Raw genomic sequence first — 16,087 nt, 5'->3', positions numbered from 1 at the left:
CTGGCACGGATCAGTCCCAGGGACTGCGGGTACTAAACCCACGAGCAAACCGAGCCTGTGGTGAGCTGCTTGCAGGGATTCATCCCACAGGGACCGTCACTGAACCAGGCAGGAAAAGCCAAAAGATCCCTGTCTGGGATCCCTCCCCTGCCTGGGGATCTGCTCCCTGCAAACAAAGGCTGGTGACTGATCAGTGGGATGGGGAATGGGTGAGCATCACCACCACCACCACCAGGAGAAAACATCCCTGTGCCTCCCGGTCCTGATCCTACAGCTGAAATGTGGGATTCCCACATTCCTCCCTCTCCCCCTCCCCGACCCTACCTGGCTGCATCCTGCCCCTCCCTGCAGCTGGCAGCGGCTTATCCTTATCAATGCCGAATTCCCACGGCTTTTCCAGCGCTCCCGGTATCCGCCAAGGTCACCGAGTCAGCCCGAGAGGGCAGAGGCAGCTCAGCCATTCCAGAGGTGTGCCTGGGCCTCCAGGAATGCAGTGCCCGAGGCCACCGGGAATGGCTTGGAAGGAGGCGTGGGGCACCCACCCAGGGAGGTGGGAATGTGCCCAGCGAGGTGGGAATGTGCCCAGGGAGGTGGGAATGTGCTCAGCGAGGTGGGAATGTGCCCAGGGAGGTGGGAATGTGCCCAGGGAGGTGGGAATGTGCCCAGCGAGGTGGGACTGTGCCCAGCGAGGTGGGATTGTGCCCAGGGAGGTGGGAATGTGCCCAGGGAGGTGGGAATGTGCCCCGGAGGTGGGAATGTGCCCAGCAAGGTGGGAATGTGCCCAGGGAGGTGGGAATGTGCTCAGCGAGGTGGGAATGTGCCCAGGGAGGTGGGAATGTGCCCCGGAGGTGGGAATGTGCCCAGCAAGGTGGGAATGTGCCCAGGGAGGTGGGATTGTGCCCAGCGAGGTGGGATTGTGCCCAGGGAGGTGGGAATGTGCCCAGCGAGGTGGGAATGTGCCCAGCGAGGTGGGATTGTGCCCAGGGAGGTGGGAATGTGCCCCGGAGGTGGGAATGTGCCCAGGGAGGTGGGAATGTGCCCAGGGAGGTGGGATTGTGCCCAGCGAGGTGGGAATGTGCCCAGCGAGATGGGACTGTGCCCCGGAGGTGGGAATGTGCCCAGCGAGGTGGGAATGTGCCCAGGGAGGTGGTAATGTGCCCAGCGAGGTGGGAATGTGCCCGGAGAGGTGGGACTGTGCCCCGGAGGTGGGATTGTGCCCAGCGAGGTGGGAATGTGCCCAGCGAAGTGGGAATGTGCCCGGAGAGGTGAGATTGTGCCCCGAAGCAGGGCTGGCTCAGTCGGAGGAGCTGCCTTGGGGCTGGCACAGGGGTTTTACCCCAGCAGGCCAAAGCACTTCCCCTCTCCCATTCCCTGCTCTCGCTGCAAACGCAGGACTTGGAAGTTCAGCCAGGTTTTAAACGTGGAGGAAAAACTTTCCCTGCTGTGGGAAATGGGCTCCTGGGAGCGGGGCAGGGAGGCAGTGCCCGGCTGTGGCTCTCCCTCGGGGAATGATCCCTCCTGCCCTGCCCGGACAGCTCAGCCTGGTGTGGCAGGAATCCTGCGGGAAGGGAGCAGAGGGAGAGGCTGAGGGGCTGATGAATTGCACACATGGAACGAGCCAGGAAAACTGGAATTCAGGAACAGGGAGCAGCCAAATGGGAGAGCAGCAGCTCCAAGGGAAGTGGGTGCTGGAGTGGGGATCTGGATTCCCTCTTCCCTCAGTTCCTCTGGATTCCCTCTTCCCTCCGTTCCTCTGGATTCCCTCTTCCCTCAGTACAGTTTTGGGGTCTCACCTTGTTCTACTGGCAGGAGCACCTTCCACTATCCCAGAGTGCTTCAAGCCTTGTTCAGCCTGGCCTTGGACCACTAGCAGGGTTGAGCAGGAATCCATCCTAGTAGTAGAAGTAGCAGGTACTACTACTACTACTACTACTGCTAGTACTTGGTACTCCCTCCTCCACCTTGGGAAGCCAGCACTTGGAGATTTGAACAATTTGCATTTTAATGATCCCAAAGTGCAGGACTGTCATCCCTTTAACCTAGGCAGAAGTTAGGATGGATTTTCTAAGAGGGTTTTTTTCTGTCAGGATTATTTTTTTTTTTTTTCCCGACATTTGATTTCCCAGCCCTGCAGAGAAATTTAATTTCTAGCTTGTCCGAGTTTGGCTGGAGCCAAGGAATTTGCAAACTGTGGCTCGGGCAAAGCATCTCCAATTTATTTCCTTTTCAGGAAAAAGGCTCAAAACCCCGGAGCCACACACGGGGTTGTTGACACTGGTGGTGTCTCACATCTCATGAATGTGTTGCACCCCAGAGGCAGCCGATCCCTCCTTCCCGAGGCGTGGGAGGCACCCAGGGGTGATGTTTTCCCTGGACACAAATTCCCTGATCATTTCACACCCAGTTATTCCGCTTTCCTGGGTCTCTGACAGGCTTTCCCTCCTGGGCAGGGAGTCTTTGTGGGGTCCATTGTGGGGTCAGCGGGATAAACCCCCACTATCCCACTGTCAGCTGGGAAGGAAAAGTCCTCCTGGGAATTTCGGGCAGGCTGTGCTGACATCTATCGGCAGGAGCTCCTTCCAAGGCAGCCCAGCCTTTGCCTTGAGGACTCAATCCAGCAGGATTACTCGTGTAATCCTCGGGATGGAGCAGGCAGCATTCCCGGGGCAGTGTAATCCTCACCCAGCACCGTGTGCCTTCCAAGCCTCTCCTACTCCGTAGCCTGATTTTAATCTTTCCTCAAAGCATCTGCTGGAAAACTCCCAGAGAATAGGGCAGGCACACAGAATGATGGAGCCTTTGCTCGTGCTTGTCTGCAGTCCAAAGGTGGATTTTGGTTCCTGCCATGAAATATTCAGGAGTTTGGCATTCAGGGCTGGAATTACTGGGATGAAGGAGAAAAGTGCTTCCCTGGCATGGAGGGAGCAAAGTTCAGGAACCGATGGGTTGAAAATGGGAGTGAAGGGGGAGACAGCAAGGGAGGGGAGTGCAAAGAGCTGCACTGAATTTCCCTTCCTGTGCTGGAAATGGCAGCGGGAAGATGCTGGGGTTTTAGTGGATAACTGTTGTCCTTGCAGCAAATACTGGGAACAGCAAAGCCCTGGCTCTTCCCGGGCTTTTTGCACTTCCTCTGACTGCATCCAGAAGGGTTGTGGATTCCCCATCCCCAAAAGTGTCCAAGGCTAGGCTGGACAGGCCTTGGAGCAACCTGGTCCAGTGGAAGGAGGTGGAATAGGACAAGCTTTAAGGTCCCTTCCATCCCAGATCATCCTGGGATTCTCTGGCTGTGCCTACAGGGTGGATAGTTGAGGTTTGGAGCCCCGTGGTAGCTGTAACCTCACCGAATTACGCAGCAGCCATTTCCTGGAACACCACTCATTTTGGGATTCTCCAAGGCTGGGGCGCCTCCCTCGCGCTGTGGGAAAGGATCCAGGAGCAAAAAGTGCAGAGCTCAGCAGGGCTGGACACAGCCCCCCTGTCCCACCCCCCTGCCCTGAAATTACCCCCTCCGAGGGGCTGGGGAGCCCAACCCAATTCCCAGCTCTTCCCTCGCCTCCTGCAGGGAACACGAGTGAGCAGAGGGAGCCGCTCAGCCCTTTCTGGGAGTGCTGAGCTCTTCTTGCACAGGGGTTTTGGAGCCTCTTACTGCACAAATGTTTTGGAGTCTCTTATTGCACAGGGGTTTTGGAGTCTTATTGCACAGGGGTTTATTGCACAGGGGTTTTGGAGTCTCTCTTATTGCACAGGGTTTTGGAATCTCTTATTGCACAGGGGTTTGGAGTCTCTTATTGCACAGGGGTTTTGGAGTCTCTCTTATTGCACAGGGGTTTTGGAGTCTTATTGCACAGGGGTTTATTGCACCGGGGTTTTGGAGTCTCTTATTGCACCGGGGTTTTGGAGTCTCTTACTGCACCATGGTTTTGGAGTCTCTCTTATTGCACAGGGGTTTTGGAGTCTCTCTTATTGCACAGGGGTTTATTGCACAGGGGTTTTGGAGTCTCTCTTACTGCACAGGGGGTTTGGAGTCTCTTACTGCACAGGGGTTTTGGAGTCTCTTATTTCACAGGGGTTTTGGAGTCTCTCTTCTTGCACCATGGTTTTGGAGTCTCTCTTATTGCACAGGGTTTTAGAATCTCTCTTATTGCACAGGGGTTTTGGAGTCTCTCTTATTGCACAGGGGTTTTGGAGTCTCTTATAGCACAGGGGTTTTGGAATCTCTTATTGCACAGGGGTTTTGGAGTCTCTTATTGCACAGGGGTTTTGGAGTCTTATTGCACAGGGGTTTATTGCACAGGGGTTTTGGAGTCTCTCTTACTGCACAGGGGGTTTGGAGTCTCTTACTGCACAGGGGTTTTGGAGTCTCTTATTTCACAGGGGTTTTGGAGTCTCTCTTCTTGCACCATGGTTTTGGAGTCTCTCTTATTGCACAGGGTTTTAGAATCTCTCTTATTGCACAGGGTTTTTGGAGTCTCTTATTGCACAGGGGTTTTGGAGTCTCTTATAGCACACGGGTTTTGGAGTCTCTCTTATTGCACAGGGCTTTTGGAGTCTCTTATAGCACAGGGGTTTTGGAATCTCTCTTATTGCACAGGGTTTTGGAGTCTCTTATAGCACAGGGTTTTGGAATCTCTTACTGCACAGGGTTTTGGAGTCTCTCTTATTGCACAAGGCCTGATTCTGGGAAGGTGTCAGGCTGTGAAATCACCGGAGAAGTCTTCAGGGCAGCGTCACTTCATGTGGAACAAAACCACGAGCGGGGAAGCAGGGCGAGGTAGATGCTGGGGATTCCGCCCACGGAGAGAGGGAGCAGCGGCTTTTGCAAGAGCAGCTCCCCATGCTGGGCCAAATCCGCCTTTCCCAAAGGATGGTTGTGGAGGGTGACCTCACCCCACGGAGCTCCCAGCACCTCGGGGTGCTGCTGCTGCTGGGGAGAGGGGCAGGGTGTATCCCAGTAAAGCCTGTCCCGCAGTGCAGCTGCAGGAATTGCGGCAGGAATTGCGGCGATCCCGTCCGGGGCTGTTGGGAGATAAGAGGCCGCGTTCTGGCGCGGTTATCTCGGCACTGTTTGCTCAATGCTGCATGAGGACATTTTTGCCAGGCATTAGCACAGGGTGACTCAGTAAATCCAGTTGCACAGGGTTCAGAGGGCACTGCCTCTCCTTCTCCACGGCTTTATCACAGCGGCAGCACCTCACACATGCCGGGGTTAAAAAAATACCCACGGGCAGCTTGCAACAGCGTGGAGGTGACTGATCCTCCCCGGGGCTTCTGCCTGCACCTCCCAGGGATTGCGAGAAACCAAACTTGGCTTCCACGCCGGGGTTTGACTGGGCTTGTACCACAGGCTCGAGTCACTGCAGGGTGGAAATCCCACACTGGGGATTCTGTCTGCACGTCAGCATCGGGGGGTTGCTGACCTGCCCCCCAAAATTGCAGATAAACTCAGGATATTCCCCCGCTTCCTTCCCAAGAGGTTATTTGTGTCTGCAGAGGTTTTGTCTCTGTGCTGAGGAAACAAATCAGCAGAGATTTGTTTGGCTTTTTCCTTAAGACTCCTGCAAGGCTGAATTCCTGTCTGCTTCCCAGAATGGAATTTGGGGTTTTTCTGGAAGGGAACACTAAATTGCCTGTGGTTTTGGTAAGAGAAGATGATACTGCTGTGGCTTTTACAGGCTCTAAGGTTTAGGCAGACCTGGTCAGTACTAGTCTAGATCCCAGTTTGTAATCCCAGTGCTCTGTTTTAGACGTTTTGGGGTTAAAACCAGGTGAATGTCAAATGCTGGACCCACGGGAGCTGAGCAGAGTGCTCAGTGTTGGGTTTGACTTTGTGAATGAGTGGGTGTGCAACAGGAATGTCTGCTCTTCCCACAGGAGTGCTCCTTTCACATCTCCCAAATCCAATGCTAGTGCTGGCATTGCTGGGATGCTCACCCTATTCTGGCCTCTGGAGTGCTGCTCACCAGCTTGTCCTCTTCCCTTTGGGAAACCTGGCAGGGATCTGGATGAATCTGCTGACTGCTGGCCTGGGAAGCAGAGGGATTTATTGGTTTTTCCTTCTCTGGTTTTGCTTCTGGCTGAAGGGGAAGGATTTGGGGATTTCATGCTGTCACACGAGTTTGGGATGGAACTCTGTGGGATGGGATGTAGTCAGGGCCATCCCTCAGCTGGGGTGGATGAGAGTCCCAGGCTGGAAACTGGGATTTGAAAATCCAGGTCCAGCCTAAAAGCCAGACAGAAAACCTGCCCCTGGCTCTGCTGCTGCCCTGAGCATGGAAACACAAAACTCGTGGTGAGAAGGGTTGGATCCAATTTGGGACAACTCAGAGTGCAAAACAGGCACCATCCTGCCTTGGGAAGAAGTGTCCAAGGCCAGGCTGGACAGGACTGGGAGCATTCTGGAATAGTTGGAAGTTTCCCTGCCCATGGCAGTGGTGGAATGGGATGAGCTTTAAGGTCCCTCCACCCAAACCATTCCAGGATTCTTGTGAAAGGACAGCCCCGAGCCCTTCCCAGGGATGGTTTCCTGTACCTCTTGAGTGCAGATTGCAGGTGGCTTTTGAACCTGGGAGCTTGAATTCCTCTGCACCTTGAAATCCATGGGCTGCTGGAGCGGCTCCCTTTAATTCCTCAGCTTTGAGATGGGACACATGGCTGTGGTTATCCGGGTGTTCCATGGAAACCTGATCAGCCACGATGGCAGGAGTCAGCTCCCTGCAGGGTCCACCAGATCCAGTAAAAACAGTTCCTGGCTGCAGCTCTCCTCCCATCCTTCCCCAGAGTTAAAGCTCCTCAGTACCAATCCCCTTGTCACAACTCTTTCCCTGTGTTCCCTTCCCCCGGGTCAGTGCAAACCCACCCCATCCCCTCCTGTGGAATATTCCCCAAACCCCATCGACCTGAGCCCATCCTTCCACCTGGGCAATCCCAGCAGATAACCACGGGGTGATGTTTGCTGTTCCCCACTCCAGCTGGGTTTTGGAGTCTCTGGGGACTGCCTCTTCCAGAGGTAAAAGGCTGGTCTGGCACTCTGTGTCCCAATGCCCTTCAAGCCAGGCTTTTCCTTTGTTCCCGTTAATCTACGCGTGTGCGGCTCCGGTGGCTTTAGAGGGCTGGATAATTGGGCTTTAAAAACTGCTTATAAGGACAGATCCAACACAGATAAAACACCCAGAGCTCGTGTCGGGAGCGATCAGAGGCTGGCATTTCTTTTCCAAACATCTGTGGAAGCCAGAGATCTTTGGTTGGTTGGTTTTTTGGCTTTGCGAGCCAGGAAAATCCATCAGCTGCGAAAAAAATAGCTCAGCCCAGCTTTTAGCTCCTCATCTCAGCCAAAAGATCAGCGTCAGCTGTGCAGGGATGGAGCCTGCTGTGCTTAGAGGAGTGAACTGTGCTACACCCTCAACCTGTCCTAACCTTTATCCCCAGGAAGGATAACCTGGATGTTGGGCTGGGCGGTGGTGTAGAGGGATAACCTACCTGGATGGTGTTGTGGAAGGATAAACTGGATGTTGGGCTGGGCAGTGTTGAGGAGGGATAACCTGGATGGTGTTGTGGAAGGATAACCTTGATGGTATTGTGGAAGGATGAACCTGATTGTTGGGCTGGGTGGTGGTGTAGAGGGATAACCTGGATGGTGCTGTGGAAGGATAAACCTGGTTGTTGGGCTGGGTGGTGGTGTAGAGGGATAACCTGGATGATGTTATGGAAGGATAACCTGGATGTTGGGCTGGCTGGTGTTTCTGGGGTGAGGAGCTCAGGATCACAGCAGTTCCCCACTGGGGCAGTGGGAACCAGTACAATTCATTAACAAAGTTCTGATGGCTCCTCAGCCCGATGCTTGTGCCATCCCAGAGAGGATCCCTTATGTTCCTGGAGTCTTTGAAGGGCCGCTCCCACCTCCCACATCCTGCAGAGGGCTGGACTTTGAGCAGGTCCTCCTCGGTCCCTTTGATGTCCCCCTGTGCCGCATGCCTGAGTCCTGAGCTCACAGAGCTGCCGCTGCCTTCCCTTCCAGCAGCTCCCTCAGGACATTCCTGCCCTTCCTGAGGACCCAGCACCCAGCACTCTCCCCTGCTTTAGGGATGAACAGCCTTAGTTCTCCAGATTTCCACATATTCCTGCTCCAGCACAAGGTCCTGGACATGCTTGTGGTGCATTTGTGGAGAGCATGCACAGGTATCCCAGTTTTGCTGCTGAAGAGGCTTTGAGAGGCCAGCACGTCTTTGACTTGTAAAATGCAGAGTTTTCCTGCATTGCAGAATGAAACTCAGCTCATTTACATCCGTACAATGTCCAATAACAGGCAAAGCTTCCTGAAAAACCGGGGCTGGCCTCTGCCCTGGGCTGTTTGCACGGCATTGACTCACTTGGGAATTGTCTCTTTGGCTGAGGCCGGGGTTGACCTTCAGGTTACAGCAGTGGGAGGGTGACTTTCCTCACTGCTCTGTCCCAGACCTTTCCAAGCAAGGTGCCAATGTTCTTCCATCCTGGAATGACTCTAGCTGCCCCTTTTGGTTTAAAAAAACCCAATTTAACCCCAGCACCTTGGGGCATCCCTGGCGATACCACCCAGCTGGGGTTCACCAGCTCAGGTACAAATGTTTCATTGTGGTGCCAGGCTTAGGAGAAAAACTGTCTGCACTGCCAGGGAATTATTTAGGCTGGAAACCTGCTGGTGTGGGTTAATGAATTGCACACATGGAACGAGCCAGGAAAACTGGAATTCAGGAACAGGGAGTAGCCAAATGTGACCTTCACTGGCATCTTGTCCTCATGGAGACCTTGGTACAGCTCTGGCTACACGTTACCTTGCATTAAGTGCTTCTGCAGAGCTTTATTCCCATTTTTCCCTCATCTCCACGAGGCTGAGGGCAGCAGCACGCTCTGTCCCTGGGGAAGGGGCTCAGGGACACCGTGACCATCTCTGCATCAGGCCAGTGGCTGCTTTCTGCTGGGCTCTTCCCTCCCAGCACCTGGAACCCATCGTGATGGAATTGCTTCCCTCAGCTGCAACGTCCTAAAATAGCTGCTCCGGTTTCTTTTAAAAATAGTCTGTTCTGGGTGTCATTCCCTGCTAAAATTGTGTCTCTGAGTCCTGCTGGGACAGGGGAGGAGCCAGGTGGGAGCATGGGTTGTTTTGGAGTGGTGGCCACGTGCCGGCGCCGGGCTCGGAGCGTGGGGCTGGGCTGGGGATTCCAGGATTAACTGGAAAGGGTGGCTGTGCAGGGGGAGCAGTGTGCTGGTGCTGGTGGTCACCATGGGAAGGAGGAGGATGCTCAGAGTCAGCCGGGCTGCAGAGGCTTTAGCTGTTCCTGGGAAGCAGCTCAGCACCTCACACTTCAGCAGGGTGCCGACACAGGCACAGCACCTCTGGCTCCAGGGCCAGGCAGGGATTGGGCTTTTGCAGCGGATCGTGGCCAATCTCCCAACACAAATTCAAAGGAATCAAATCCTTTGATAGTTGCTCTTGCCAACAGGTTTCTTGCAGTGAGGCTGCTCCTGCTCTAAGTGGGTTAAGAAACATAAAATCCCAGGATGGTTTGGGTTGGGAGGACTTTAAAGCTCATCTCATTCCACCCTCCTTCCATGGACAGGGACATATTCCACAGGAATCACAGAGTCCCAGAATGGTTTGGGTTGGAAGGGACCTTAAAGTCCATCCTGCCAAGGGCAGGGATGCCTTCCACTGGATCAGGTTGCTCCGAGTCCCATCCAGCCTGGCCTTGGACACTTCCAGGGATGGAGCAGCCACAGCTTCTCAGGGATGTGGTGGCCAGGGGCCACAGGGGCAGCAGTAGGTTGAGAGGTGAGCTCAGGAAAATCCTTGGGATCCATGGAATCGTCTGAGCACAGCAAATCCCGATGGCACCGAGGCCAGGAGGTCACCTGGTCCTTGTGCAGATCCTCCTCTTCAGGAGGCCCCTGGTCCCTGCAGAGCCCTTTGAACCTCAAACAGGCCACACAAAAAGGTTTTCTACGATTTTTAGAGCAGCACTGCATCCTCCAGACTCGAGGAATGACTTCAGCCACAGTTCAGGGCTTCCCTCTCAAACCCGGGGTTCAGTGAGTGCTGCCACTTGTGAGCACCCCACACATCTGCACGAGCCACTCCGGGTGCCTTGGAATTCTCTCCTTTCTCCCTCCCTCCTCTGGGAGAGACGTTAGGAGGTATTTGGAGGTAATTATTGCTTTTATTCGGCGCTAAAGCAATAATTTGGAGGGATAGCTGGAAAACCAGCAATTTCCTGCCAGTGAGTGACAGATGTTTTGCTGTGTTTGAGATGTGCTTTCAGGCTCCTACTAATTACCATGACACAAATTGGCAGGAGTTTTCTTCCCAGGCTCCCAGCTCTAATTTTGCCTTTTTTCCTTTTTTTTTTTTTTCTTTTTAATGTTATTTTCATTTTTTTTCAGAGAGGTGGAGTCTCCACGTTGTGACACTTGGGGAAGAAACGATGCAGAGTTGAGGGCTTGTGTTCAGACATGGTTTTCCTAACTTCTCCTCCCTCCCTGCCAGGTTCCTACCCCTCTCCCAAGGCTGGGGCCACGCTGGTGGTCTACAAGGACTTGCTGGTGCTTTTTGGGGGGTGGACCCGGCCGAGCCCTTACCCCCTGCACCAGCCCGAGAGGTTCTTCGATGAGATCCACACGTACTCCCCCTCCAAAAACTGGTAAGAGCAGGCTTTGATCCTGGAGCAATGGCTCTGGAATGCAGCTGGAGGAATGCCTGGGAAGCTGTGCGTGGTCCTGGTTTCCCAGGTGTGTCTCTAGTGCTCTTTCTGAAACAAAAAAGCCACACAAGCACGGCAAAGCTGAGGACAGGGTGCTGCCAAGCAGCTCGTGGGTGCTGTTGCTTCCATATAGTTCTGGACTTGTACCTAAATATTCCAGGCTGCCTGAGCATCCCCATCCAGGTGGGAAACCTGGGTGTTTTAAATGCTTTATCACTTTGGCTGGAAGCACTGAGGTGTGTCTGAGATAAGCCTGAAGTGCTGGAGGTCTTGTTTTTAGTGATGATCCAAAACTCAGCTCCCTCAGGGAGATGGGATAAATCAGATTTCTCCATCATTTCAATCTCTGCCTTTACAGCTCCAGGACTGGAGCATCCAGCAGTGTCCATGGAGCTGGCAGGAATTTTCCTTTTCCCTTTAAACACCATTTGGCTGATTTTAGACCCAGCTTTCTCACTGATGGCGTGTGTGAGAAGGAAAATGCTGTATCAAAAAGAAGGTTCCTGCTCTTCTTGTACTGAGAACTTTTCATCCTCCAAAGTATCAATTATCCAGTGCACTTTGGGCAGTGTTGTTACAACTCTGTAATTAAGATTTCCAATTCTCTCGGAAAGAATTTGAGGCAAACTTAATTGGAAGGGAAGATGTTCCTAACTTGGCCACGAGACTTGGTCATGCCTTAAAAATGTTTAGCACATTGGGATTTCTAATTAGTTTCGTTGCTACTTGGATATTTGGAGGTTTTCCCTGTGGTTTTCCCCCATGACATGTTCTTGAGGACTTTGCAGGCCACTGGGATTTTTTGTTTGGCCTTTCATCCAACATTTTCCTTCTCTGGAAAATGTCTTCCTGCCTCTCTTCCCAGGTGGAACTGCATCATGACCACCCACGGCCCCCCTCCCATGGCAGGACACTCCTCCTGTGTCATCGAAGACAAAATGATCGTTTTTGGGGGCTCCCTCGGATCCCGACAGATGTAAGTTTGGGGTCAGGGTGTCTGACAAGCACCACCGTGAGCCACGAGGGGATTGTGATGGTCTTGGGGTCACCCACGAGGAATTTTCTGCAGGATTTTGGGGTCTGCCTGCTGCTTTAGCACACCCTTCGCCTCTCGCAGCAAATCCCAAGGCTCCAGCCTGCAAAAATCCCAACTCTGCCATAAAACCCAGCCCCGAGGCCGAGTCCCACGTCCCTGGTTGTATCCTCAGGCCGTGTTGTCTCGTCCCTGCAGGAGCAACGACGTCTGGGTGCTGGATCTGGAGCAGTGGGCTTGGTCCAAGCCCAGCATCTCGGGGCCCAGCCCTCACCCGCGCGGGGGCCAGTCCCAGGTGAGCCCAGCCAGAGGGAGCAGCCTCATCCCAGCTGCAGACAGCTCTGCACAGCTTCATTCCTTCATTCCCAAGTTATCTGTGGAGCCCTTGCCCACCAGGCCCTCTCCCCCAGTGACTCAGAGCTCTGATGAACCCATCCCTGCTTTACCCCACTCATGCCCCGTGGCACACTGATCAGTGGAGAGGCAGCACAGCCTGCTTTGGCTCCGGGCCCTTGTGGCTGCTCCTCTCTCCCAATCCTGGGATTGATTTGGGATTGCACCCGCTCCAAGCACGGCTCCAGCAGCCCCAGCCCAGGGCAGGGAGCTCATGGCTGTCGCCTGGCCTGAGGCTGAGTCCCCGTCTGGGGTGGTCAGTGATTCCCAGAGCATGGCTGGTCCCACAGGGCACCCAGCAGGGCTCGGATGGCTCGTGCTGGAGCGTGCCTTTCTATGCCCCAGGGAAGAGCCCACAGGGATCCCTCAGCCAGCAGCAGCACGGATCAGACACTGCCACCAGCACCTGCCCTCCCAAACAATTCTTCCACCTTCCCCTCCTCTGCAGAGGGGTGTCAGGGCCTCGGTGCTTTGGGAAGGGTGATTGCTCTCCTCGGAGAGAGGAACTGGTTTGGGACAGGGGGTGGGATGAGCCCTGCATCCCGCTCTGTCCCAGGCGAGGCAAAACCAGCTCCATCCCAGCTCCACTGCTCATCCCGGGGCACACGGAACCCAGCAACGCCCGTGCAGCGAGAACCTGCCTCTGTCTGCCCTTGGAGGCCAGGCCAAAAATCCTTCCCAGGCTGAAACTCTCTTCTGTCCCCTCCAGATCGTGATAGACAACGAGACCATTCTAATCCTGGGAGGCTGCGGGGGTCCCAATGCAGTGAGTACCTGAGGGAGCAGGGACATCACCATCCCCCTGGCACCTGGGGGCTGGATTTCGGATGGGGGGACTCTGCATGATGGTGGCATTTTATTCTTCAAATCTGGGCACCCACCTGGTAGATTTTCCAGAGAAGCTGTTTAGCTGTCGCTGGAGCTGCTTTAATTAACAAAAATCACCCCAGGATCTCTCTGAGCAGCTCCCTGGGTTCACTGAGGCTTGTCAGGATGAGCCCTGACTTTGTACTGGGATAGCAGATGGCAATGAAGGGATTTATCCATGGCCACAGTGGGGTGTAGTCACTCATGGGGGATCAGCTGCTGCTCTGGGTCAGCATCCTCTGTCTGCAGCAGCAAAGCACCGCTCCCACCATGGCCCTGCTGAGCTGAGCCCAGCATAAACTGGGCTAAATCTCATCCTGGGCTTCTAAAATTCAGCCTGGGCTCCTGAATGCCAGCCCGGACTCCTGAATGTGAGCCTTCCCTCCCCAGCTGTTCAAAGACGCCTGGCTGCTGCACATGCAGGCCAACCCCTGGACGTGGCAGCCGCTCAAGGTGGAGAACGAGGACCACGGAGCCCCGGAGCTGTGGTGCCATCCTGCCTGCAGGGTATGGACACAGCAGGGCCCCTGCTCCCTCACACACATCCCTCCCTCTTTATTCCCTGCCCCAAATGCTCCTTAACCACTTCTCCCCGGCACCAAGGCTCCTCCTGATGCCTGTTCCCTGCTCTCCCACAGGTGGGACAGTGTGTCGTGGTCTTCAGCCAAGCTCCCAGCGGCAGAGCCCCGCTGAGCCCCAGCCTCAACTCCCGCCCGTCTCCCATCAGCGCCACGCCGCCCGCCCTGGTGCCCGAGACGCGGGAATTCCGCTCCCAGTCTCCCGTCAGGAACACGGACGAGGCTCCCTGCGTCAACGGCCGCTGGGGCACCCTGCGGCCCCGCAGGCAGACGCCGTCGGGCTCGCGGGAGGGCAGCCTGTCCCCGGCCAGAGGGGACAGTTCCCCGGTGCTCAACGGCGGCACGGTGTCACCCGGAGCGGCGCCGGCCGGCGGGGCCTCCCTGGACAGCCCCGTGCAGGCCCTGTCCCCCAGCACCCCCTCGGCCGCCGAGGGATTCGACCTCAAGGTGGGGCCGGCCCTGGCGCCGCGCCGGGGCTCACTGCCGGAGCAGAGGGATCTGCGCCTGGCCTCCGTGGAGCTGGGCTGGGAGCAGAAGCCCACGTCCCTCCTGTGCCAGCTGGACGGCGCGGAGGGCAGGACAGCGGGCACGCGGAACCCCCCGGAGCACACCAACGGCATCCACACGCCGCCCCACGCCGCCCTGCCCGGGGCCGTGTCCCCCGGCGCGCTCCGCCGCAGCCTGGAGGCCGTCAAAGCCCTCTCCTCCAAAGCCGCCTCGGCCTCGGCCGCGCTGAGCCCTCCCCTGGCCTCGTCCCCGGGCTCCCCGGGCGCCGAGCCGGGCTCCGTGCGGCCGAGCGTCACCCAGGGCGAGGGGCACTCGCTGCCCCCCATCGCCCGGCGCCTCGGGCACCACCCGCCGCAGTCGCTGAACGTGGGCAAGCCGCTGTACCAGAGCATGAACTGCAAGCCCATGCAGATGTACGTGCTGGACATTAAGGACACCAAGGAGCAGGGACGAGTCAAGTGGAAAGTGTTCAACAGCAGCTCCGTGGTGGGGCCGCCCGAGACCAGTTTACACACGGTGGTGCAAGGCCGAGGGGAGCTGATCATATTCGGTGGCCTGATGGACAAGAAACAAAACGTCAAATATTACCCCAAAACAAATGCCTTGTACTTTGTGCGAGCAAAGAGATAATGCGGCCCCCGCCCGCCGCCCGTCCCTCCGTCCCTGCGGCTCTCCCTCCTCCTTCCCCAGCCCCTTCCCGACACGCAGGCGTTCAAACTGTGAATTAGGGAGCAGGAAACCAATAAAAGTCCAAGCAAACCCTCCAGCGCTGCCCTGGCAGTTCCCAGCAAGACCCCAGGCGAGCGAGTCGCATTTACAGGCGGGGAAGGATCCGAGGATTCGGGGTGAGCAGCCAGGGAATTCCGCCAGCCAGGATCCTCCTGGGTTCATTCTCCAAGTGTTTGCGAGTCTCGGTCTCTCTGAAAACTCCTCGTGGGTTGTGAGCAGAAGTGGTTTTATAGGAATAACCCAAATTGCAGCAGGCAGGAGGCTGTTAGCTTGATTAATTCCATGCTCAACTCCATCAGGAAAACAGCAATATCCCTCTGGGAATCTCCCAGTGCTGCCAACCTTTGCTCGACACAAACACGATGCCTTTTTTTTTTTGCCTCTCACCTGCCGCTCTCGTCCCTTGTCCTCCAGGCAGGACCAAAAGAAGGAGGAAAGGACATTTTTTTGTGTCAAAATGCCAAAAATCTTGATTGTTAGCATCCCTCCTCTCCCTGCCCTGCTGGATCAGGCTTCGGGGTCAGCCCTGATCCCCTCTGACCAGCAAAAGTACTCTGAAAATCCTGTTATTTCCCCAAAACTGCGATATTTGGCTGCCAATTCCCTTCTAGGCTTAAAAATTTCATTCATTCAACGGCCCAATCCCGTTCAAGGCCGAAGCAGCCCCTTGGAGCCCGGGAGCAGGGTGGGTTTTCCAGGGAAAAGGACAAGATACTGGTAAATGCGAGGGCAGCCTCGATGCAGTAACTTCACCTCATCTTTGCACGTGCCTCCTTCCGCAAAGATTAAATCCAAATCCGAAGGGATTGAACCTGTGCGTCCTTCTGGGACAACCCCCTCCATCCCTGTCCCCTCCACGGCGGGGAAATGGGGCGGATTCTGCCAGGTTTTGGTCAACCACCTCCAGCACCCTAAAAGCAGGGAGCCCTCCCCAAGCCGGCAGCGCCATGACGTGGTCCCTTCTTCCCTGAATTTTTGCTCTCCATTCCCACTGAGCTTTTTGCCGGTCGGAGCCTTAAATCCCATCCCAGCCGCGTGGGGACGGGGAGGGATTTGCTTCACCCGCGGCGTTTCCACCGCTGTAAATAAATCCCTCGTCGAATCCCACCCGTCCCGTTCATCCCGGAACGATTTGGTTTGTCCTAAGGGAAAGCAAAACGCAATTTTCTCCTCCCAAAAAACCCCCCGGACCTCAGGAGCACCTCGGGTGAGCTGTGGAATTTTCCTTCTCCACGCGTGGCCGCGGGGAA

The 16,087-nt window shown here is 55.5% G+C and overlaps 1 protein-coding gene and 1 long non-coding RNA gene across 4 annotated transcripts in view; both read left to right on the top strand.

Annotated features, from left to right (window-relative positions):
- FBXO42 (F-box protein 42) overlaps positions 1 to 14,901 on the top strand; it is a 50,120-nt gene extending 35,219 nt beyond the window's left edge. For all 3 annotated transcript variants that reach the window (XM_085558489.1, XM_085558490.1, XM_021537918.3), the window contains 6 exons: positions 10,517 to 10,670; positions 11,596 to 11,706; positions 11,962 to 12,058; positions 12,866 to 12,922; positions 13,414 to 13,530; positions 13,662 to 14,901. In XM_085558489.1, coding sequence (XP_085414615.1) covers positions 10,517 to 10,670; positions 11,596 to 11,706; positions 11,962 to 12,058; positions 12,866 to 12,922; positions 13,414 to 13,530; positions 13,662 to 14,738 — 1,613 coding nt within the window. In that variant the 3' untranslated portion in view covers positions 14,739 to 14,901. The remainder of the gene's footprint in view (positions 1 to 10,516; positions 10,671 to 11,595; positions 11,707 to 11,961; positions 12,059 to 12,865; positions 12,923 to 13,413; positions 13,531 to 13,661) is intronic.
- On the top strand, positions 766 to 10,510 carry LOC146765676 (uncharacterized). Its single transcript, XR_014949751.1, has 3 exons — positions 766 to 988; positions 1,028 to 1,146; positions 1,266 to 10,510. It is a non-coding gene; the product is annotated as an uncharacterized LOC146765676 (long non-coding RNA).
- Positions 14,902 to 16,087: the final 1,186 nt, after the last annotated feature.

The sequence above is a fragment of the Lonchura striata genome, chromosome 21 (assembly GCF_050655825.1).
Source record: "Lonchura striata isolate lonStrDom1 chromosome 21, ASM5065582v1, whole genome shotgun sequence".
NCBI lineage: Eukaryota > Metazoa > Chordata > Aves > Passeriformes > Estrildidae > Lonchura > Lonchura striata.
Note: the sequence above shows the minus strand (reverse complement) of the source record. Positions and strands in the feature narration are given on the sequence as shown.